Source organism: Pristiophorus japonicus, chromosome 3, assembly GCF_044704955.1.
Source record: "Pristiophorus japonicus isolate sPriJap1 chromosome 3, sPriJap1.hap1, whole genome shotgun sequence".
Taxonomy (NCBI): Eukaryota; Metazoa; Chordata; class Chondrichthyes; family Pristiophoridae; genus Pristiophorus; species Pristiophorus japonicus.
In genome coordinates, this window is record NC_091979.1 from 94,049,765 (window position 1) to 94,075,356 (window position 25,592).

General features: G+C 45.4%; 1 protein-coding gene across 1 annotated transcript in view; it reads left to right on the forward strand.

The window, feature by feature from the left end:
• Positions 1–25,592, forward strand: part of itgb6 (integrin, beta 6) — a 149,773-nt gene that overhangs the window by 34,272 nt on the left and 89,909 nt on the right. The window contains exon 5 of the mRNA XM_070875560.1: positions 3,905–3,994. Coding sequence (XP_070731661.1) covers positions 3,905–3,994 — 90 coding nt within the window. The remainder of the gene's footprint in view (positions 1–3,904; positions 3,995–25,592) is intronic.

Consider the following 25,592-nt stretch of genomic DNA (forward strand, 5'->3'; position numbering starts at 1 on the left):
TTTTCCCCCCCTTTTTTTTGTTTTTTTTCCTTTTTTTCTTTTTTTTGGTTTTTTTTTTGGGCACTAAATTCACAATTTTCCCCAGTGCCCCCTATAAAAGGGAAGGGGGACACTAAAAGCACCGGCAATTAAAACAAATTAAACTTTAAAATGTAAAATCAAATTAAAATTTGGTTGCCGGGCGTGATGATGCACTCCAGTCCCTCCGGTGCCCACCTCTCGCGGAAGGCCGCGAGCGTACCGGTGGACACCGCGTGCTCCATCTCCAAGGACACCCTGGACCGGATGTAAGAGCGGAAGAGAGGCAGGCAGTCAGGTTGAACGACCCCCTCGACCGCCCGCTGCCTGGACCGGCTGATGGCATTTTTTTCTGCTGAATGGCACATTAAACAGCTGTTTCATCAGCTGCTCATCCTCCACCCTTAACCTCTACCTCTTTGCTGATCAATCTTCATTTTCATTGATTCAGAGTGCAACTCAGCTGTTTCAATTGCTGGTGAGCATCATTATTAAACAGCTGAGCAGCCCTGACTAGCAGTTTAAACAGTTGATTGATAAAGTATAAAATGTCCAGCTTCAAAAATGAAGATTAAATGATTATCATGGATGACTTCAGAATTCCAATAAAACATTGTTTTATGGGTACAGTCAAACAGTTGTTTAAAGTGCTGCTCAGTGCTTTGCTGCAGTAAACATGGGAAATCAGGTTTGGAATCTTGGTTCCAGCTTCTCTTGTATCTTCAGAAATTAAATGCTGTTCCCTGGAAAATAAATCAGTACAACTGATTTGTACAAGTCATTATAATCGGTTGGGACAGCACATCTTCAACATAAATGACATATGAAAATTGACCTTTACATCTGCAAGATGATCACAAGCAGTTTCTACTGCAAAAAGGATCTTTCCATGTTAATGAGCTAGAAAGAGTGACTACTCAGTGTTGTAATGGTTTTTTCCCAACATTGTTTGATGTACAAACACTCACTAGTAAATGCTCCTGTGAGAAATTATTTTGAGACAATTGTAAGAAATAATTTGTGATCTAGCAGTCATAATATTGATACATACTGTGTCTTGTTTAGATCAGGGGCAATCAATTGTTCAGTTTTTTTAAAATTAGGTTTTTCTTTTAAAAATACCACATTTTGTGCAAACCTTTGTCCGCGATCTCGCCAACCATCGTGAGTCCGGGTAGTCGGGGTCAGTAGTGGGTGGCGAAGCAGCTCCTAGCTCCAGCCCGCACTGCATGTAGAATCTTCCGTTGCTGGGGCTTGTTATGTGCGAGGTTCCCGGCCAATTAAAGGAAGCGGGTCTAATGACATCATTTGATGATGCATCATCAGCCGGCTTCATTAAAGGCCACATTGATATTGACAGTTGTGCTGTCAGTGTTCTGCAGCATAGGTGCTGCAAACACTGACAAGCACTGCACAAAGGTTCACGACTGCACTTAGGCTTGCCCATAACTTCCTCCAGATGCTTTTAGAGGGAATCACAGCATGCAGGGAGGTTCTCTTCCCTTCCAATGGGTGGAAGAGACCTCCCCAGGACACCAGCGCAGCCTGGTTGCACATTGCACAGGAGGGCACAAGCAACGATGTCGTCAGAAGGAGCTGGCTGCAGTGGCACAAACCTTTCAATGCTTTCAGTAGATCACGAAACGTTACTGCTAAGCCACACTCAACCTCATCATGCTGTGCCACTCATCACATCACCATCACTCTTCCCTACTCCTGCACATCCTTACTCATGCCAACTTACCTTGCACCTCCACCCATCCCTCACTATCTACATTATCACATCCCCATCTCACTAACCACCCCTCACACTCACCCTCATCCTTGTCCAATCAAACCAACTAACAACACACAAGAGTAGGCACTTGGGTGTTTTCGCCAATGTTCATGTAGAGTTTCTGCTAATGTGTTGTCAAACATTGAAATCCTTAATTTCAACACTTTGCATTTGGAAGTGGTTTAGTGAGTTGTAGTGAATGGTGAGACACAAGGGTACACCCCGCAATGGTGATGAGTATCAAAGGAATGGCTTGGGCATTGTAAGGATGCCGTATGGTACTGGTATGGGATGGTGCCAACCTGGCGCATCATGTGGCAGCTAGTGTGTACAGCATCAAGTGAGGTAAATGTGGCCATGGTGAGGCCATCTCTGGCGTCCCGAGCAGCAATGTGGTTGGGTGTTGATGCCTTGTGTCCAATGCAGCATCAGGTGGTTGCGGAGAAGTTTGGTGTTGTTGGTGGTGCTGCTGGTGTGTTTAGTAATGTTGGTGTTGGGGCTGATTATGGTGGGATTGTGAGGACCAATGCGAGATTTTCTCAAGGGCACCGATGCTGATGGAATAGATGGCAGCTGAAGTTGAGATTACAGAAGTGATCTGTCAGTGGTGACAGAGGTTGCTCTAAGGAGGTGACAGTGGATAGAGAGTACACTGCAGACACTTCCAAACTGCATACAGCTCAAAAGTTTCTTCCAAATCCTGAAGGCTTCAGATTCTGAGGTTGGAAAGTGAACAGCTGCGAAATGGTAGCTTTTATACCACTTCTGCAGCTGTCAATTAGTCAAAGTCATTGAGAACCCAACACACTTACCTGACATGAAGCCCGAGCAACGGGAAGTTGCTGCAAAACTTGGAAAAATGGTAAGTACCTGGTAAAATTATTTTTAACTACCTTTGCATTACCTCTTTCTGATGTTAATTGGCTGGTCCGCCATTTGATGTCGGGTCTGTGAACCGCAGCCAGACCCAGCACTTTGGAAACTGACAAGCAGGGCAGGTAAGATTCCAGGCTTTGTGTCCCTGTTGCATCATATTTTCACTGCTTTGATAAGTAACATGACCCTTCTCCCCACAACAGCAAGATCAGCAACAAATACATAGGTTCGGATAAGAGTAGCTCAATAGACATTCTTCATAATCTTGAGTTCGTGAACATACATGTTGTACCTGCAGGGTGTCCTTCATTAAAGTTAGGAACATTGCTTCAGTTGATAATTATACTATTGGTATGATACTACACTATTGGTATGGAAAAATTTTGAGACAATGTGGAGTTTCAACGTCCATTTGCATTTCTTAAATAAAACTTACAATTATGTATATGCACACTTGTGTGCATCAACCACATGCTGATGTACACAGATATGTTGAAACACACATTGACAGAATTGCTCAAATTCAATCTTAATTTGCTCTAAATTCATTGTTTCCAATGGAGAACTGGTAAATAATTTTTATCTTCTATATGTTTTCCTATTTTATATTCACACTGACCTTTTCACTCATATTAACAACCAGAGAAAAATATATAATCCCTTTTGGTGTTTTAATCACATCTTTGTTGTCAATTTCATTGTTCAGACTTATTGGTGGGAGCCTTTTCACATTTTGCAGTGCATTGTGGGTTGGCTTAATATTCACGTCGCTTTGGCCAACGCTATACCACACTTGACCTGCATTAATAGTGGTGCAGGACTGCCTCTTTCAGGTGATCTCAAAACACTTGGAAAACTCCAATACGTTGTAAGTTTGACAGGGTTACACTCCTCACTATGCATCACTGCAATTTGGAAAACTATGTTCCATTTTCACAAGGCATGCAGTCCAACTACAGTATTAAATCCCTGGTTGTGAACAGAGAGAATATTGAAATAAATGGCTACCATATTTCAAAACAAAATCAACAACAAAGAACTGAATTAATTTGTTTACAGAAAAAGAGACTGAGTTGGTCGCCCTTCAATATTATCTAGGATTTTGACATAATGATCACTTTTCACATACTTCTGGCTATTTTTAGAAATAATGTTTTTTATTTATGATTTATTTTATATGTGTTTGTTGTTTTTTTTTAAATGAATCCTCACATATTTGTTGCTTCCTTGTAGAATTATGCAAAACTGATACCTGGTGCTACAGTGGAGGTGCTCGCAAGTGATTCTGGAAATATCCTTCAATTGATTATTAAGGCATACAAGGTACATTTTTGTATTTTTAGCATTTAACAAAAGTCAAGACTCCATGTTATTCAATGAAAATGTTTATTCCTTAGTTAACTGACTAGTCTCTTCACAAATATTTGGATCTAGGGAGAAATCTGACAACCTGGATTTTAAGTCCGGGTGTAAGTGTGGCGTGCAGGGCAGATGACCAGCGGCCATGACGGTGCCAACGTGAGGCCTGGGCCATTTTAACATGGTGGGAATGTAGAGATGGCCAGCCGGTAGGAGTAGGATTTTGCACGGCAGGGAGTTACCGGCGGTCATCCAAAGATGCGTTTCCCAGCATAAGGTAAGTGGTCAGGGAGGTGGGAGGACTGGGCGGAAGTGATCATGGTTGCTGGAAAGAAAGAGAAGCCCGAGAGCAGGGGAGGCCCAAGGCTTCCTTGTGAAGGCCAGAGAAACACTCCTTTCGGCACACAAGGAAACCTTAAATGTTAAAATTAAACATCAATGGACCTCTCCTGGAGGCAATCCTGCTTGCCATCAGCTTTCACTGGAGGGTCCTGCACTGAGCATCAATGCTACGATCAATAGGTAAGGTTGTATTGGGGTCCAAATGATATCATCGGGCCCTGACATGTAAATAATGATGAGGCCCATAGGAAAGCGGTTGCTGGAAATACGGCAATTAAAATGGTGATAGGCATGAACGCATTGGGAACATAATAGTAAGCATCTTCCTGCCATTTTAACCACCTGCCTGCCCCAATCCTGCTGAATGTGCGTGGTTAAAGTCAGCCCCTCTAGTTTTCAACTGCAATAACTAAACAGTTTCACTTCGTGGCAATGTTGGAGTAAAATTCCAGAGTTGGTGCCTCCAGACAGAAGCAGTGCAAGACTCCAGAACAAGTAGGCTCATACTCCTTCAATCCCAAGACTATTCTTTAAACTTACTTGGAGTTAATTTAAATGTTTAAAAGAGCGCTCCAATGCTGCCACTGTTTTTTTCCATTCATTTAAATTTTAATCAGTGGTGTAAAGTCCTGTCCCCTCAGTACAGATTCACACGAGGCATGTAGTGAAGTCAAGGTCACTCTGGACCTGCACCTTTTATTTCACAGCTCGGGAATGCTGCACTTGTCCGAGACCTGTGCTTATATACCTGTCTCTTGCAAGTGCACCCCCGGTGGTAAGGTATGCTGATGGTTACAGGTCATATCTTATTACAGTCATGTATAGCATGTTGGGATACAGTTATATATAATAATGTAAGATACATGACATCACCCACCCCCAAGGTCTTATTGTCTTTATAGGTTCAGTCTCTCAGGTGGTCTACGCTCTTGCGTGGAGCGTCTGAGTTGTGGTTCAGTTGTTTGCCTTGGTGTCTGTTTTTCTTTGGGTGTGGTTGCTGGTATCTCGCCTGGGCTGTCTGTTTCGATTGGTGTGATTGTTGTTGACTTGCCTGGGCTGTCTGTTGGGATTGCCCTTTGCCCTTTCCTCAGGTTGTTCCCTCTGTCTGTCCACCAGGTGTGGTGCGAGTTCCACATTGTAGTCTGCCTCTGGTTCCGCAGTGCTGTTGGTAAATCTGCTTTTGACTTGGTCTACATGCCTCCGGCAGGTTTTGCCATTGTCCATTTGTACTACCAGTAGCCTGTTTCCTTCCTTGCCTGTTACTGTCCCTGCAAGACATTTGGGACCCCTGCCATAGTTGAGTACAAACACTTTGTCCCCTATCTCATTCCATCTCCCCCTCGAATTTCTGTCATGGTACTCAGTCAGCTTATGGCGCTTTGCCTCAACGATTTTGTGCATGTCTGAGAGGATTAATGAGAGTCTTGTTTTTAAAGTCCTTTTCATCAACAGTTGCGCAGGGGGGGATCCCAGTCAGTGAGTGCGGACGAGATCTGTATGCCAACAGCAGTCATGACAGGCGACCCTGCAGCGTGGGACCTTGGAATTTAAGCATGCCTTGTTTAATGATTTGCACTGCTCTCTCCGCCTGGCCGTTGGAGGCTGGCTTGAACGGTGCCGTCTTGATGTGATTTATGCCGTGGTCAATTATAAAGTCTTGGAATTCTGCGCCGGTGAAGCACGGACCATTGTCACTGACCAATATGTCAGGGATTCCGTGCGTTGCAAACATGGTTGCGAGGCTCTCCACAGTGGTGGAGGTTGTGCTCGAGTTTAAAATGGTGCATTCGATCCACTTTGAAAATGCATCTACAATTACGAGGAACATTTTGCCCATGAATGGGCCCGCATAGTCTACGTGCACCCGCGACCACGGTTTGGTAGGCCAGGGCCAGGGACTCAGTGGAGCCTCCTGGAGGCATTGCCGAGTTGGGCACAAATGGTGCACCTTCGGACGCGGAGCTCCAAGTCCGCGTCAATACCAGGCCACCAGACGTGGGATCTGGCTATGGCCTTCATGAGAACGATCCCCGGGTGCTCGCGGTGGAGCTCCTGGACAAATGCCTCTGCCGCGCAGAGACATGACTACTTGGCTGCCCCACATCAGGCAGTCTGCTTGTATTGATAGCTCATGCATGCGCCTGTGAAAGGGTTTTAATTCCTCGGGGCAGGCATCGCGAGCCTCAGCCCAGTCACCGGTTAGGACACATCTTTTTACTAAGGATAACGTGGGATCGCTGGCCGTCCAGGCTCTGATTTGGCGAGCCGTCATGGGCGAACCTGTGGACTCAAAGGCATTGATTGCCATGACTATCTCACAGTCCTGTTGGTCAGACCCTTCCGTGGTCGCTGGGGTAGCCTGCTGAGCACGACGGCACAGTTGTCTGTGCCTGGTCTGTGCCTTATGGTATAGTCGTAGGACGCCAGCATGAGTGCCCACCGTTGAATTCGCGCCGAGGCGTTGGCGTTTGTTGCCTTGCTCTCGGATAGGAGGGAGGTGAGGGGCTTGTGGTCGGTTTCCAACGCTAACTTGGCCCCGAAAAGGTATTGGTGCATCTTTTTGACACCGTACACGCACGCGAGCGCCTCCTTCTCTACCATTCTGTACCCGCGCTACGCCCGCGAAAGTGACCTGGAGGCATAAGCTATGGGTTGTAATTTGCCCGCACTATTGACATGTTGCAACACGCACCCGACCCCATACGTTGACGCATCGCATGTGAGAACTAGCTTTTTACCTGGGTCAAAGAAAGTCAAAACACTGTTGGAACACAGAAGGTTGCGTGCCTTATTGAAGGCGCGTTCCTGGGCGTCCCCCCAAAACCAATCGCACCCCTTCCTGAGTAGCACATGGAGAGGCTCCAGCAGCATGCTTAAGTTCCTCATAAAGTTCCCAAAGTAATTGAGTAGCCCGAGAAAGGCGCGCAGTTCTGAGACATTCCGGGGCCTGGGTGCCAGGCGAATTGCTTCTGTTTTGGACTCTGTTGGGCGGGTTCCATCAGTGGCAATCCTTCTGCCCAAAAATTCAACCTCGGGTGCGAGAAATAGGCACTTGGAATTCTTGACTCGTAGGCCTACCCAATCCAACCGCTTTAGTACTTCCTCCAAATTACGGAGATGGGAGTCGGTGTCCCTGCCCATGATAAGTATGTCGTCTTGAAATACAACCGTCCCCAGGATGGACTTGAGCAGACTCTCCATGTTGTGCTGGAATATGGCAGCTGCCGACCTGATGCCGAATGGGCATCGATTGTACATGAAAAGGCCTCGATGTATGTTGATGGTGGTGAGTAGCTTGGATTCCTCGGTCAATTCTTGCGTCATATACGCAGATGTGAGGTCTTATTTTGAGAAAAATTTACCTCCAGCCAATGTGGCAAATAAGTCCTCCGCTCTGGGCAGCGGGTACTGGTCCTGTAGGGAGACTCTGTTTATGGTAGATTTGTAGTCCCCACAGATTCGTACGGATCCATCAGGCTTCATGACTGGGACGATGGGACTTGCCCAGTCGCTAAATTCCACAGGTGATATAATGCCTTCCCGCAGAAGCCTGTCTAGTTCGTGTTCAATCTTTTCCCTCATCACATAGGGTACAGCTCTGGCCTTGTGATGGACCGGTGTAGCATCCTGTGTGATGTAGATTTTGACTTTGGCCCCTTTGAAAGTGCCCACACCTGGCTGAAAGAGATGTTCAAATCGCTTTATAACTGTTGAGCAGGTGGTCCGTTCCTCTAATGACATGGCATGGACATCATCCCATTTCCAGTTTAGTTTTGCCAGCCAGCTTCTCTCCAGCAATGCTGGGGGGTCTCCGGGGACAATCCACAGGGGAAGTCGGTTCGCTGTCCCTTTGTGTGTGACAGAGAGCATGGCGCTGCCAAGGACTGGTACGATTTCTTTGGTATAGGTCCTTAGGTTGGTGTCGACCCTTGTGAGTTTTGGTCTGTCTCTTTTATGCGGCCACAGTTGTTCAAATTGTTGAGCGCTCATGAGAGATTGACTCGCTCCTATATCCAGCTCCACGTTGACAGATATCCCGTTGAGTAGGACCCTCATCATTATAGGAGGCATTCTGTCATAGGAGCAGCGGCCATTGATCATGTTGACCCGTTGTACATCGGTGTCCCGGGTACTGTCCCCACCGTCTTCTGGTCCGCTTTCCGACCCATCCGATTCGTATACCAGCCGACCTGCTGTTTTTTTGCACATGCGGGCCAAATGCATATTCACAGTTCCTGCAAACAGCCTGCTGAAATCGACATTCTCTTGATGAGTGCCCACCCCCACACCTCCAGCACAGACTGCTTGCAAAGAATGAGCTGCGTCTGGCTGATCTGAGTTTGTAGTTGATTGCTCGCATTGTGGGTTGATGAGGTGTGAACGGCCGTTCCTGTGGCCCTTGATGGCTTCTGTTGCCACTGCTTGCTGTCGAAAGCCTGTTTTGCCAGTTTTGTCTGTGTGTGGGGGTAGCAGCTTTTCTAATGCTGTGAACGCCTTGTTCCATTATTTAGTTAGTTATCGTACCTGCATTGTAAATCAACCTCGTTTCTTTTTCCCCTACCAAGAATGTCTGTGCAACCAGTGCTGCTGCCTCTAAGGTCATGTTCTTGGTCTCTATGAGCTTTCGGAACATGCCTGCGTGGCCTATTCCTTCAATGAAAAAGTCTCTCAGCATTTCTCTCCTCAGTTCATCGGGGACTTACATAAACTAGCCAACCTCCGAAGTTCCGCCACGAAGTCATAGAAACATAGAAAATAGGTGCAGGAGTAGGCCATTCAGCCCCTCTAGCCTGCACCGCCATTCAATGAGTTCATGGCTGAACATGCACTTCAGTACCCCCTTCCTGCTTTCTCGCCATACCCCTTGATCCCCCGAGTAGTAAGGACTTCATCTAACTCCCTTTTGAATATATTTAGTGAATTGGCCTTAACTACTTTCTGTGGTAGAAAATTCTACAGGTTCACCACTCTCTGGGTGAAGAAGTTTCTCCTCATCTCGGTCCTAAATGGCTTACCCCTTATCCTTAGACTGTGACCCCTGGTTCTGGACTTCCTCAACATTGGGAACATTCTTCCTGCATCTAACCTGTCTAAACCCGTCAGAATTTTAAACGTTTCTATGAGGTCCCCTCTCATTCTTCTGAACTCCAGTGAATACAAGCCCAGTTGATCCAGTCTTTCTTGATAGGTCAGCCCCGCCATCCCGGGAATCAGTCTGGTGAATCTTCGCTGCACTCCCTCAATAGCAAGAATGTCCTTCCTCAAGTTAGGAGACCAAAACTGTACACAATACTCCAGGTGTGGCCTCACCAAGGCCCTGTACAACTGTAGCAACACCTCCCTGCCCCTGTACTCAAATCCCCTCGCTATGAAGGCCAATATGCCATTTGCTTTCTTAACCGCCTGCTGTACCTGCATGCCAACCTTCAATGACTGATGTACCATGACACCCAGGTCTCGTTGCACCTCCCCTTTTCCTAATCTGTCACCATTCAGATAATAGTCTGTGTCTCTGTTTTTACCACCAAAGTGGACAACCTCACATTTATCCACATTATACTTCATCTGCCATGCATTTGCCCACTCACCTAACCTATCCAAGTCACTCTGCAGCCTCATAGCATCCTCCTCGCAGCTCACACTGCCACCCAACTTAGTGTCATCCGCAAATTTGGAGATACTACATTTCCCCTCGTCTAAATCATTAATGTACAATGTAAACAGCTGGGGCCCCAGCACAGAACCTTGCGGTACCCCACTAGTCACTGCCTGCCATTCTGAAAAGTACCCATTTATCCTACTCTTTGCTTCCTGTCTGACAACCAGTTCTCAATCCACGTCAGCACACTACCCCCAATCCCATGTGCTTTAACTTTGCACATTAATCTCTTGTGTGGGACCTTGTCGAAAGCCTTCTGAAAGTCCAAATATACCACATCAACTGGTTCTCCCCTGTCCACTTTACTGGAAACATCCTCAAAAAATTCCAGAAGGTTTGTCAAGCATGATTTCCCCTTCACAAATCCATGCTGACTTGGACCTATCATGTCACCATTTTCCAAATGCACTGCTATGACATCCTTAATAATTGATTCCATCATTTTACCCACTACTGAGGTCAGGCTGACCGGTCTATAATTCCCTGTTTTCTCTCTCCTTTTTTAAAAAGTGGGGTTACATTGGCTACCCTCCACTCGATAGGAACTGATCCAGAGTCAATGGAATGTTGGAAAATGACTGTCAATGCATCCACTATTTCAAAGGCCACCTCCTTAAGTACTCTGGGATGCAGTCCATCAGGCCCTGGGGATTTATCGGCCTTCAATCCCATCAATTTCCCCAACACAATTTCCTGACTAATAAAGATTTCCCTCAGTTCCTCCTCCTTACTAGACTCTCTGACCCCTTTTATATCCGGAAGGTTGTTGGTGTCCTTACTGAATACCGAACCAAAGTACTTGTTCAATTGGTCTGCCATTTCTTTGTTCCCAGTTATGACTTCCCCTGATTCTGACTGCAGGGGACCTCAGTTTGTCTTTACTAACCTTTTTCTCTTTACACATCTGTCGAAACTTTTGCAATCCGCCTTAATGTTCCCTGCAAGCTTCTTCTCGTACTCCATTTTCCCTGCCCTAATCAAACCCTTTGTCCTCCTCTGCTGAGTTCTAAATTTCTCCCAGTCCCCGGTTCACTGCTATTTCTGGCCAATTTGTATGCCACTTCCTTGGCTTTAATACTATCCCTGATTTCCCTTGATAGTCACGGTTGAGCCACCTTCCCTTTTTTATTTTTACGCCAGACAGGAATGTACAATTGTTGTAGTTCATCCATGCGGTCTCTAAATGTCTGCCATTGCCCATCCACAGTCAACCCCTTAAGTATCATTCGCCAATCTATCCTAGCCAATTCACGCCTCATACCTTCAAAGTTACCCTTCTTTAAGTTCTGGACCATAGTCTCTGAATTAACTGTTTCATTCTCCATCCTAATGCAGAATTCCACCATATTATGGTCACTCTTCCCCAAGGGGCCGCCCACAATGAGATTGCTAATTAATCCTCTCTCATTACACAACACCTAGTCTAAGATGGCCTCCCCTCTAGTTGGTTCCTCGACATATTGGTCTAGAAAACCATCCCTTATGCACTCCAGGAAATCCTCCTCCACCGTATTGCTTCTAGTTTGGCTCGCCCAATCTATGTGCATATTAAAGTCACCCATTATAACTGCTGCACCTTTATTGCATGCACCCCTAATTTCCTGTTTGATACCCTCCCCAACATCACTACTACTGTTTGGAGGTCTGTACACAACTCCCACTAACGTTTTTTGCCCTTTGGTGTTCTGCAGCTCTACCCATATAGATTCCATATCATCCAAGCTAATGTCCTTCCTAACTATTGCATTAATCTCCTCTTTAACCAGCAATGCTACCCCACCTCCTTTTCCTTTTATTCTATCCTTCCTGAATGTTGAATACCCCTGGATGTTGAGTTCCCAGCCCTGATCATCCTGGAGCCACGTCTCCGTAATCCCAATCACATCATATTTGTTAACAGCTATTTGCACAGTTAATTCATCCACCTTATTGCGGATACTCCTTGCATTAAGACACAAAGCCTTCAGGCTTGTTTTTTTAACACCCTTTGTCCTTTTAGAATTTTGCTGTACAGTGGCCCTTTTTGTTCTTTGCCTTGGGTTTCTCTGCCCTCCACTTTTCCTCATCTCCTTTCTGTCTTTTGCTTTTGCCTCCTTTTTGTCTCCCTCTGTCTCCCTGCATTGGTTCCCATCCCCCTGCCATATTGGTTTAACTCCTCCCCAACAGCACTAGCAAACACTCCCCCTAGGACATTGGTTCCGGTCCTGCCCAGGTGCAGACCGTCCGGTTTGTACTGGTCCCACCTCCCCCAGAACCGGTTCCAATGCCCCAGGAATTTGAATCCCTCCCTGCTGCACCACTGCTCAAGCCACGTATTCATCTGCGCGATTCTGCGATTCCTACTCTGACTATCACGTGACACTGGTCGCAATCCCGAGATTACTACTTTTGAGGTCCTATTTTTTAATTTAGCTCCTAGCTCCTTAAATTCGTTTCGTAGGACCTCATCCCTTTTTTTAGCTATGTCGTTGGTACCAATGTGCACCACGACAACTGGCTGTTCTCCCTCCCTTTTCAGAATGTCCTGCACCCGCTCCGAGACATCCTTGACCCTTGCACCAGGGAGGCAACATACCATCCTGGAGTCTCGGTTGCGGCCGCAGAAACGCCAATCTATTCCCCTCACCATTGAATCCCCTATCACTATCGCTCTCCCACTCTTTTTCCTGCCTTTCTGTGCAGTCGGGTATGCTCTGGCCCACACAGCGTCTGTAGTTGTAGAACCTGTGTCTGGCCATGTGCAGGCTGCTCGCTGGCTTCAGGTGGTCTCTTACCAGTGTGCTCAATTCTTCAAACGACTTGCTTGCTGGTTTCTCAGGTGCCAACAGATCCTTCATTGAAGCGTATGTTTTCGAGCCACAGCTGGTCAAGAGATGGGCTCTTCTCTTGTCTGCCGTATCGTCGCCTAACCAGTCTTTGGTTACAAAGCTTTGCTGGAGCCTTTCTATAAAGTCCTCCCAATTGTCTCCCGCATTGTACTTTTCATCTGATCCGTTGTTCGCCATTCTGTGGATTCTGTAATCCCATAACCCGTCGCCAGTGTAAAGTCGTGTCCCCTCAGTACAGATTCACACGAGGCATGTAGTGAAGTCAAGGTCACTCTGGACCTGCACCTTTTATTTCACAGCTCTGGAATGCTGCACTTGCCTGAGACCTGTGCTTATATACCTGTCTCTTGCAAGTGCACCCCCGGTGGTAAGGTATGCTGGTGGTTACAGGTCATATCTTATTACAGTCATGTATAGCATGTTGGGATACAGTTATATATAATAATGTAAGATACATGACAAGTGGAATCGAAGTTCTGCGTATGTGTGTAACCATACATACTTAAGAGCTTTCTCCTGGCAGGAGAATGTAAGTTTGAATCAGACAGAGCGAACAGAGTAAAAAAGCAAAATGCTGCAAAATCTGAAACAAGAAAATGTTGGAAAAACATAGCAGGTCAGACAGCACTTAACGTGGGTGGGGAGGTGGTGTGGAAGAGAGAGAAGTTTATGCTTTGGGTGGAGGCTCTTCTTGAGAGCTGAAAAATAAGAGGCGGACAGAGAGATTATTTTTCAGTTCTGAAGAAGAATCTGCACCTAAAACATAAACCTGTCTCTTCTCTCCCTGGATACTGTCTTACTTGCTGTGTCTTTCCAGCATCTTTCGTTTTTGTATCAGTGTAAGCATAATACCGCCTACCTAGAACCTATACTGGAACCATGGGTAAGTTTCAGGCTTAAATCAAACAGATGTAGTATATAATCCCTTTTTTTACAATGTGCTGCGACAGCTGCTATCCTAGAATGTAAATAGGTAAATTAGTGTGATTACAGGTACATTTTTCTGAAAATACCATAGGGCCAATTTGAACTCTCTCAGCCTGACAAAAGGAGTGATAGTGAATTAGCCGCTTGCTTTTTCCAAATGGAACAGAAAATTGGGTGGAGTAAAAAACTGGCTGCCGATTTGCTATTGCCCATTTCGCACTGCTGGCCAAGGTGAATTTCTACTCATATGCTTCTTCAGAGAGGTTGTCACAGACCATTGCAGCCTTTTCTTTCAACATTACCTGCAACCCATTGTCCCAGTTGACCATGTGTTACTTGTGGCAGTCAAATTGACAATGCCCCTTAATCTTTTGGCTTCGGGCTCATTTCAGGTTAGAGCAGGTGATGTGAGTCATATAAGTCAGACTTCTGTTCATGCCTGTACCAAGCAGGTTACTGTTGCTCTCTTTGCCAGGGCCAATAATTGCATTACATTCTCCATGGATCCCAGCAGTCAGCAGGAAAGGGATGTGAGATTGCTGCCATAGCAGACTTCCCACAAGTTCAAGCTGTTACTGCATGCATGTAGCGTTAAGGACACCTCCCAATCAGCTAGCAGTCTTCATGGATAGGAAGGGCTACAACTCCGTCAATGTTCAGCTGTTGAGTGATCATTGCCAGTGAATCATGCAGGACTGTGCCTAGTTTTCTCACAACTGTAATGGCACATTAGTTTACCAGTCCACCATCCCATTACTTCACCTATTTGGCTATGCTCTGTTCGCATGGATCATGAGGCTTGGACATAATCCACGTTTGTCCACTGAATGGAGATATAATCAAAGCCATGGCACCTCGAAAGCCATAATCGAGCACATTATCAAATAACATTTTTGCTGGCTGAACAGGTCTGGTGCTCCCTGCAGTACACCCCACAGAGAGTCTCCCACATTGTGGTTGTCTGTTGCACTCTGCACAACTTTGCTGTGTGGCGGGCACAGCTCATAGAACCAGCACAACAAGAAACCCTTCCCCAATCTGATGACGAAAATCCAGATAATGGTGAAGACAAAGCAGAAGCTGGAGGGCGACAGCATCAGTCTGCAGCCAGACTCCTTCACCAGCAGTTGCTTGCCCAATAGCTGATCTACTCCTTCCCCTCACCCTACCACCCAATGCCGCATTAACACTCCTCAATACCACCTCTACCAGTTCTTTTTAGTCTTTTTTCCATTCATTTATTCATTCTTGGGATGTGAGCATCACTGGCAACTCCAACATTTATTGCCCATCCCTCGTTGTTCTGTTTTTGAAACAGCGTAGTGTGCTTGTTAAGCCACTTCAGAGTCAAGAGTCAATCGTGATGAAGAACTTCTGACTTCATGTAAGCAACTGTGCAGCGTGAATGTAGCAAACACTTAAGCTTGGTCTCTTAAGTTAATGTTAGGACTGCACAGCTGGTGCAGCTGTACTTCATTATTTTGTATCAGTTTAAATAATCCACACAAAAAAGTACCAGCACCAAAGCTTTCCAAATTCATTCTTCTACCTGTGGAATTCCTTCCCAGACAAAGTTGTCAGCTGAAACTTTATCTCTTCCCTGAATACAAAGTAACTATCATCTGCTGGATCAGATTTGTTGAAGCATGCATTAAGCTCTAGATTTGAACTTTATTATTCCAACACAAATTGCCTGGGCTTTCTGTGGGCTCATCAACCACCAGTTATGGTCAGATTTTGTAAAGATATCTGCCCTTGTTAAAATTGTTTCCAGGTGCACCTTCATGTCATGCCACTTATGCCAAAGAAGCTGCCAGATGTGCTGCATAGGTAATTGAGTAACAAATGATAGAAGTAAACAAATATCCCTTTGGTACAATGACAAAGTTCCTGCAGACCTCGTTCATAGCCTGATTCACAGGCAGTAGGTAAGGAAAGCAGCAGGTTTGTGCAAGCCTTTTCTGGAACCAACGGGTTTAGGGATTTATTTATCCAATGCAAACATGCTGGTAACATCTGCATACCAAGGATGTATTATGATATTGTGCTCTCCCTGAAATAATTGCCAATCTCTGACTCTAAGACATAAAAGAATTCTTGCATGTCTCAAGTCTTCTTAAGTTACAAGTTTTATACAGATATCCAAAAATGTTTTATAAATACAATGCATATATATTATTATTTCTATATAAACAATGATAGAGAGAACATTTAAATTCTCTTTATCTGAATTCAAACTGAAAGTTTAGATTTAAGTCAGCAACCTATTGGCAAGAATTTCTACTGATTGAGTTGGACTTGGACATACAGGGATACTTTGGGCTGAATTTTAATGAGGAAGGCAGGTTGGGAGCGCGGGGGGTGGAGTGCTCCAAAACAGTTGGGAAACCTGGGAGAACTTAATGACTGGGCCTGATTTGCATGGGAAACCTCTGTTTCACACCCGCGGTCAACCAGATTGAGAGAGAGATCTGTAGCACTAGGCTGCAGAGAGGAGGGAGGGAGGGATCATGTGGAGACCAGGGGGCGGCCAGAGGAGAACAAGAGGAGTGGGAGGGTTCACTGAAGATCAGAGACCGGGACCAGCACAAGCAGGTGGTGGTGGGGGGGGGGGTTCAGAGAAGGATTGCGGGCCAGAGTTGCGTGGGGTGGGGGGCTCATGAGGAGGAACAGAGGCCGGGGGGGGGGGGGGTGGAGAAATCGGAGGCCTGGAGGGGGGATCGGAAGCCTCATGGAGGGATCATCAATTCAGGAAGTGGGTTAGGCAGCGACGCTGGATCCAGGAGGTAAGGGTAAAGGCACTTAACTCCTGCACCGAGCAGTCCTCGCCTTGCATTAGCTGGCGGATTTCACGAGGCCTGCAAAACCCGACCAGCTTATGTTAAATTCAAATGGGAGGTTAAAGCAGAGGCTTCCATCCTCATTATAATATTGAAATGTACAACCCGCCCTCCTGGCAGTGTGTTGGCTGCCGTCACCCCCCATCCACCTCTGTTAAAACCAGAAGTTGGAGGCAGGTTCTGGTCGGGATTCAGATTTTTCAAACTTTAACTTCCCACATGACCTCAATCCACCCATCTTTTAGGTTAAGATTCCCCCCTTTACCACTAAACTAGAGACTCTTCTATTAGCACATCCTTCCCAATAATGAAGTAATGGAGAGGGTTGATGAAGGTAGTGTGGTTGATTTTCTATATATGGACTTTCAAAAGTACAATATAATAGACTTGTTAGCAAAATTGAAGTCATGGGATGAAAGGAGCAGTTGCTGTGTGAATATGAGACTGTTTAAGGGACAGAAAGCAGAGAGTAGTGGTGAATGGTTATTTTTCAGACTGGAGGGAAGTGTGTAGTGGTGTCCCCCAGTGGTTGGTGTTGGGACCCAGTGCTCATTTTGATATATATTAATGGCCTGGACTTGGTTATACAGGGCATAATTTCAAAATCTGCAGATGACATGAAACTCAGAAATGTAGTAAACAGTGAGGAGGATAGTAACAAGATTCATGAGGACATTGACAGACTGGTGAAATGGGCAGACACGTGGCAGATGAAATTTAACACAGAGAACTGAGAAGTGATTCATTTTGGTAGAAAGAATGAAGAGATGCAATATGAACTGAATGGTTCAGTTTTAAAGGGGATGCAGGAACAGAGAGACCTGGTGGTGTACGTACACAAGTCTTTGAAGGTGGCAGGACAAGTTGAGAAGGCTGTTAAAAAGGCATATGGGATCCATGGCTTTATTAATAGAGGCTTCGAGTACAAAAGCAAGGAAGTTATTCTGCACCTTCATAAAAAACACTGGTTAGGCTCCAACTGGAGTCCAATTCTGGGCACCACATTTAGAAAGGATGTCAAGGCCTTAGAAAGGGTGCAGAGGAGATTTACGAGAATAGTAGCAGGGAGGAAAGACTTCAGTTACATGGAGAAACATAGAAACATCGAAAATAGGTGCAGGAGTAGACCATTCGGCCCTTCTAGCCTGCACCGCCATTCAATGAGTTCATGGCTGAACATGCAACTTCAGTACCCCATTCCTGCTTTCTCGCCATACCCCTTGATCCCCCTAGTAGTAAGGACTTCATCTAACTCCTTTTTGAATATATTTAGTGAATTGGCCTCAACAGCTTTCTGTGGTAGAGAATTTCACAGGTTCACCACTCTCTGGGTGAAGAAGTTTCTCCTCATCTCGGTCCTAAATGGCTTACCCCTTATCCTTAGACTGTGACCCCTGGTTCTGGACTTCCCCAACATTGGGAACATTCTTCCTGCATCTAACCTGTCTAAACCCATCAGAATTTTAAACGTTTCTATGAGGTCCCCTCTCATTCTTCTGAACTCTAGTGAATACAAGCACAGTTGATCCAGTCTTTCTTGATAGGTCAGTCTCCCATTCCCGGGAATCAGTCTGGTGAACCTTCGCTGAACTCCCTCAATAGCAAGAATGTCTTCCTCAAGTTAGGAGACCAAAACTGTACACAATACTCCAGGTGTGGCCTCACCAAGGCCCTGTACAACTGTAGCAACACCTCCCTGCCCCTGTACTCAAATCCCCTCGCTATGAAGGCCAACATGCCATTTGCTTTCTTAACCGCCTGCTGTACCTGCATGCCAACCTTCAATGACTGATGTACCATGACACCCAGGTCTCGTTGCACCTCCCCTTTTCCTAATCTGTCACCATTCAGATAATAGTCTGTCTCTCTGTTTTTACCACGAAAGTGGATAACCTCACATTTATCCACATTATACTTCATCTGCTATACATTTGCCCACTCACCTAACCTATCCAAGTCACTCTGCAGCCTGATAGCATCCTCCTCGCAGCTCACACTGCCACCCAACTTGGTGTCATCTGCAAATTTGGAGATACTACATTTAATCCCCTCGACTAAATCATTAATGTACAGTGTAAACAGCTGGAGCCCCAGCACAGAACCTTGCGGTACCCCACTAGTCACTACCTGCCATTCTGAAAAGTACCCATTTACTCCTACTCTTTGCTTCCTGTCTGACAACCAGTTCTCAATCCATGTCAGCACACTACCCCCAATCCCATGTGCTTTAACTTTACACATTAATCTCTTGTGTGGGACCTTGTCGAAAGCCTTCTGAAAGTCCAAATATACCACATCAACTGGTTCTCCCTTGTCCATTCTACTGGAAACATCCTCAAAAAATTCCAGAAGATTTGTCAAGCATGATTTCCCTTTCACAAATCCATGCTGACTTGGAGCTATCATGTCACCTCTTTCCAAATGCGGTGCTATGACATCCTTAATAATTGATTCCATCATTTTACCCACTACTGAGGTCAGGCTGACCGGTCTATAATTCCCTGTTTTCTCTCTCCCTCCTTTTTTAAAAAATGGGGTTACATTGGCTACCCTCCACTCGATAGGAACTGATCCAGAGTTAATGGAATGTTGGAAAATAACTGTCAATGCATCCGCTATTACCAAGGCCACCTCCTTAAGTACTCTGGGATGCAGTCCATCAGGCCCTGGGGATTTATCGGCCTTCAATTCCATCAATTTCCCCAACACAATTTCCCGACTAATAAGGATTTCCCTCAGTTCCTCCTCCTTACTAGACCCTCTGACCCCTTTTATATCCGGAAGGTTGTTTGTGTCCTCCTTAGTGAATACCGAACCAAAGTACTTGTTCAATTAGTCCGCCATTTCTTTGTTCCCCGTTATGACTTCCCCTGATTCTGACTGCAGGGGACCTACGTTTGTCTTTACTAACCTTTTTCTCTTCACATATCTATCGAAACTTTTGCAATCCTTCTTAATGTTCCCTGCAAGCTTCTTCTCATACTCCATTTTCCCTGCCCTAATCAAACCCTTTGTCCTTCTCTGCTGAGTTCTAAATTTCTCCCAGTCCCCCGGTTCGCTGCTATTTCTGGCCAATTTGTATGCCACTTCCTTGGCTTTAATACTATCCCTGATTTCCCTTGATAGTCACGATTGAGCCACCTTCCCTTTTTTATTTTTACGCCAGACAGGAATGTACAATTGTTGTAGTTCATCCATGCGGTCTCTAAATGTCTGCCATTGCCCATCCACAGTCAACCCCTTAAGTATCATTCGCCAATCTATCCTAGCCAATTCACGCCTCATACCTTCAAAGTTACCCTTCTTTAAGTTCTGGACCATGGTCTCTGAACTAACTGTTTCGTTCTCCATCCTAATGTAGAATTCCACCATATTATGGTCACTCTTCCCCAAGGGGCCTCCCACAATGAGATTGCTAATTAATCCTGTCTCATTACACAACACCCAGTCTAAGATGGCCTCCCCTCTAGTTGGTTCCTCGACATATTGGTCTAGAAAACCATCCCTTATGCACTCCAGGAAATCCTCCTCCACCGTATTGCTTCCAGTTTGGTTAGCCCAATCTATGTGCATATTAAAGTCACCCATTATAACTGCTGCACCTTTATTGCATGCACCTCTAATTTCCTGTTTGATGCCCTCCCCAACATCACTACTACTGTTTGGAGGTCTGTACACAACTCCTACTAATGTTTTTTGCCCTTTGGTGTTCTGCAGCTCTACCCATATAGATTCCATATCATCCAAGCTAATGTCCTTCCTAACTATTGCATTAATCTCCTCTTTAACCAGCAATGCTACCCCACCTCCTTTTCCTTTTATTCTATCCTTCCTGAATGTTGAATACCCCTGGATGTTGAGTTCCCAGCCCTGATCATCCTGGAGCCACGTCTCCGAAATCCCAATCACATCATATTTGTTAACATCTATTTGCACAGTTAATTCATCCACCTTATTGCGGATACTTCTTGCATTAAGACACAAAGCCTTCAGGCTTGTTTTTTTAACACCCTTTGTCCTTTTAGAATTTTGCTGTACAGTGGCCCTTTTTGTTCTTTGCCTTGGGTTTCTCTGCCCTCCACTTTTCCTCATCTCCTTTCTGTCTTTTGCTATTGTCTCCTTTTTGTTTCCCTCTGTCTCCCTGCATTGGAGACTAGAGAAACTGAGATTGTTTCCTTTCGAGCAGAGAAGGGGAGATTTGATAAGAGGTGTTCAAAACCATGAAGGGTTTTGTTAGAGTAAATAAAGAGAAACTGTTTCCAGTGGCAGTAGGGCCGGTAACCGGAGGGCACAGATTTAAGGTATTAGCAAAAGAACCAGGGGCGACATGAGGAAAGAAAATATGCAGCGAGTTGTTATGATCTGGAATGCACTGCCTGAAAGGGTGGTGGAAGCAGGTTCAATAATAACTTTCAAAAGAGAATCAGATAAATACTTAACTTGGGAAAAAATTGAAGGGCTATGGGGGAATAGCAGGGGAGTGGGACTAATTTGATAGCTCTTTCAAAGATCTGATACAGGCATGATGGGCTGAATGGCTGCTTCTGTGCTATATCATTCTATGATTCTATGAATTTACATGGCATCCCCTGACCGAGAAGGTGGGTGGGAAACTTCTTCCCAGGCCTCTACCTAACCCATTTTTGGAAGAAGCCACACAAGAACAGCACAGATGAACTCAACTCTAGATTTTCCTTTTTCTTTCAGGAAAGGTGCTTTCCCACATGGTATGATTGAGGCCAGAAATTAAGTGTGCGGAATCTCAGAAGGAGAAACTATGTTTAAAACACATTACACGATATGTCAATGCAGTTATACTTCTTAGGCAGTCCCTTGTAGCGATGATAACTTGCTTCCACACCAAAAAGGATGAGTTCACATGTGTTTCAATGAGCAACCTGATATTTTGGGTCCCGAACTGCATGTTGAAGGGTGGAAGATACCTGTGCGTGGATTTTTTTGACATGTGGTGGCCGTTGCACACCAGCCACCTCACAGGCTTGACAGAGCTAGGACTTGGTCCAGTGGCAAGATGACTGGAGACCAGCTTTGCTGCATGGACCTAGTGAGCACACATATCGCAGTGTGGGCTGGCCCAGGGCCCTCACCTCTGCTAGGCCCCGTACTCACGCCTCTCCTGGGCCCCGACCTCACCGCTCCTGTGCCCCAACCTTGCCGCTCTAGCTGTACCTGCCCTCGCTCAAATAAGCGACCTTGATTATGGTGACGTCCAATCCAGTCGCCCACTTCACTGCCGTCGCTCTCCTGCACCAGCTCGCACTAGTCAGTTATAACTAGTTATAACTAACAGTTACTACACTACACCATGCATCCTCACCATTAAATGTTGCTCTAAAAGGACAGGATTTTCTGAATGAAAACTGTCAATTTGGGCTCCAGTTAGAAATGTTGGAACATCTAAATTCTAGGACATGTTAGCTGACATTGTTAACGGTTCTCTCTCCTCAGGTACTGTTCTCCTCTCCTTCAAATCAGCTGTCATCACCCCGCTCCTCAAAAAAATAATCCTTTATCCCACTTTGCTTGCTAGCTATGGCCCCATCGCCAAACTCCCTTTCCTGTCCAAAGTATTTGAACGTGTTGTCGCCTCCCAAATCTGTGACCATCTTTCCATGAATTCAATGTTTGAATCCCTTCAATCTGATTTTCGTCCCTGCCACAGTATCGAAACTGCTCTCATCAAAGTCACAAATGACATCGTTTATGACTGTGACAAAGGTAAACTATCCCTACTCGTCCTTCTGGACTTGTCTGCAGCCTTTAACACAGTTGACCACTCCATCCTCCTCCAATGCCTCTCCACCAATGTCCAAATAGGTGGGGCTGCACTCGCCTGGTTCCATTCTTATCTATTTAATCGTAGCCAGAAAATCTCCTGCAATGGCTTCTCTTCCCACTCCCGCATCGTTACCTCTGGTGTCCCCCCAGGATCTGTCCTTGGCCCCCTCTTATTTCTCATCTATATGCTGCCCCTCGGCGATATCATCTGAAAACAGTCAGTTTCCACATGTACGCTGACGACACCCAGCTATATCTCTCTACCACTTCTCTCGACCCCTGCTTGGTTTCTCAATTGTCAGATTGCTTCTCCGACATCTAGTACTGGATGAGCAGAAATTTTCTCCAATTAAATATTGGGAAGACCAAAGCCATTATAAGAACATAAGAAATAGGAACAGGAGTAGGCCATAAGGCCCCTCGAGCCTGCTTCGCCTTCAATAAGATCATGGCTGATCTGATCATGGACTCAGCTCCACTTCCCCGCCTGCTCACCATAACTCCTTATCGTTTAAGAAACTTTCTATTTCTGTCTTAAATTTAATTCAATGTCCCAGCTTGCACAGCTTTCTGAGGCAGTAAATTCCACAGATTTACAACCCACTGAGAGAAGAAATTTCTCCTCATCTCTGTTTTAAATGGGTAGCCCCTTATTCTAAGATCGTGCCCTCTAGTTGTAGTCTCTCCCATCAGTGGAAACATCCTCTCTGCATCCACCTTGTCAAGCCCCCTCATAATCATATACCTTGTTGAATGGCGGAGCAGGCTCGAGAGGCTAGATGGCCTTCTCCTGTTCATAATTCTTATGTTCTTATGTTTCGATAAGATCACCTCTCATTCTTCTGAATTCCAATGAGTAGAGGCTTCAACCTCTCCTCATAAGTCAACCCCCACATCCCCGGAATCAACCTAGTGAACTTTCACTGAACTGCCTCCAAAACAAGTATATCCTTTTGTAAATATGGAAACCAAAACTGCACGCAGTATTCCAGGTGTGGCCTTATCTTTGGTCCCCGCCACAAACTGCGTTCCCTTACCACTGACTCGATCTCTCTCCCTAGCATCAATCTGAGGGTGAACAGACTTTTCGCAACCTAGTTGTCATATTTGACCCCAAAATTAGTTTTCAGCCACATATCCGTGGCATAACTACAACTGTCTTTTTCCAGCTCTGTAACATTGCCCGCCTACGCCCCTGCCTCAACTCTTCTGTTGCTGAAACCCTCATTCATGCCTTTGTTACCTCTAAACTTGACTACTCCAACTCACTCCTGGCTGGCCTCCCACATTCTACACTACGTAAACTTTGAGGTCATCCAAAACTCTGCAGCCCGTGTCCTAACTCGCACCAAGTCACGATCACCCATCACCCCAGTGCTTTCTGACCTACATTGGCTCCCAGTTAAACAACACCTCGATTTCAAAATTCTCATCCTTGTTTACAAATCACTCTATGGCCTTGTCCCTCCCTATCTCTGTAATTTTTTTCAGCCTCACGACCCCACAAGATGTCTGCGCTCCTCAAATTCTAGCCACTTGAACATCCCTCATTATAACTGCTCAACTATCAGTGGACGTGCCTTCAGCTGCTGGGACCCTTAACTCTGGAACTCCCTCCCTAAACCTCTCGACTTCTCTTTCCTCCTTTTAAGATGCTCCTTAAAACCTACCTCTTTAACTTAGCTTTTAGTCATCTGTCGTAATTTCTTCTTTTGTGGCTCGGTGTTAAATGTATCTTTTTTTCTTGTAACACTGCTGTGAAGCGCCTTGGGACATTTTACTGTGTTAAAAGCACGATATAAGTAAAAGTTATTATTATTTATTATTAGGACAGTTAGCATTTGAGCATCAGGTTCAGTGCATATTTCAGCAGGATATATATTTGCATAACATTTACAGAGAATTTAGTACAGTACACAGATGAACCCAAAGCATTAATCTGCTCAGTTATCATCATCATCATAGACAGTCCCTCGAAATTGAGGAAGACTTGCTTCCACTCTAAAAGTGAGTTCTCAGGTGACTGTACAGTCCAATATGGGAATTACAGTCTCTGTCACAGGTGGGATAGTCGTTGAAGGAAAGAACATAAGAATTAGGAACAGGAGTCGGCCATCTAGCCCCTCGAGCCTGCGCCGCCATTCAACAAGATCATGGCTGATCTGGCCGTGGACTCAGCTCCACTTACCCGCCCGCTCCCCGTAACCCTTAATTCCCTCATTGGTTAAAAATCTATCTATCTGTGATTTGAATATATTCAATGAGCTGACCTCAACTGCTTCCTTGCAGAGAATTCCACAGATTCACAACCTTCTGGGAGAAGAAATTCCTTCTCAACTCGGTTTTAAATTGGCTCCCCCGTATTTTGAGGCTGTGCCTCCTAGTTCTAGTCTCCCCGACCAGTGGAAACAACCTCTCTGCCTCTATCTTGTCTATCCCTTTCATTATTTTAAATGTTTCTATAAGATCACCCCTCATCCTTCTGAACTCCAACGAGTAAAGACCCAGTCTACTCAATCTATCATCATAAGGTAACCCTCTCATCTCCGGAATCAGCCGAGTGAATCGTCTCTGTACCCCCTCCAAAGCTAGTATATCCTTCCTTAAGTAAGGTGACCAAAACTGCACGCAGTACTCCAGGTGCAGCCTCACCAATACCCTGTACAGTTGCAGCAGGACCTCCCTGCTTTTGTACTCCATCCCTCTCGCAATGAAGGCCAACATTCCATTCGCCTTCCTGATTATCTGCTGCACCTGCAAACTAACTTTTTGGGATTCATGCACAAGGAAAAATTGTGATTTTAGTGCCCAAAAAAAAAAACAAAAAAATAAGAAAAAACACAAAAAAAAAACAAAAAAGGGGGGAAAAAAAAGGGCCTTGTAAATGTCTGGAGTGTCACCCAGGTCGGGTGGCACCGTTTAATGTTTTATGTTTTGCAGGTGGACTCCAAAAAGAGTTTCATGCACAAGGACCCCCAGGTCCCTCTGCACCGCAGTATGTTGTAATTTCTCCCCATTCAAATATATTCCCTTTTACTGTTTTTTTTCCCCCAAGGTGGATGACCTCACATTTTCCAACATTGTATTCCATCTGCCAAACCTTAGCCCATTCGCTTAACCTATCTAAATCTCTTTGCAGCCTCTCTGTGTCCTCGACACAACCCGCT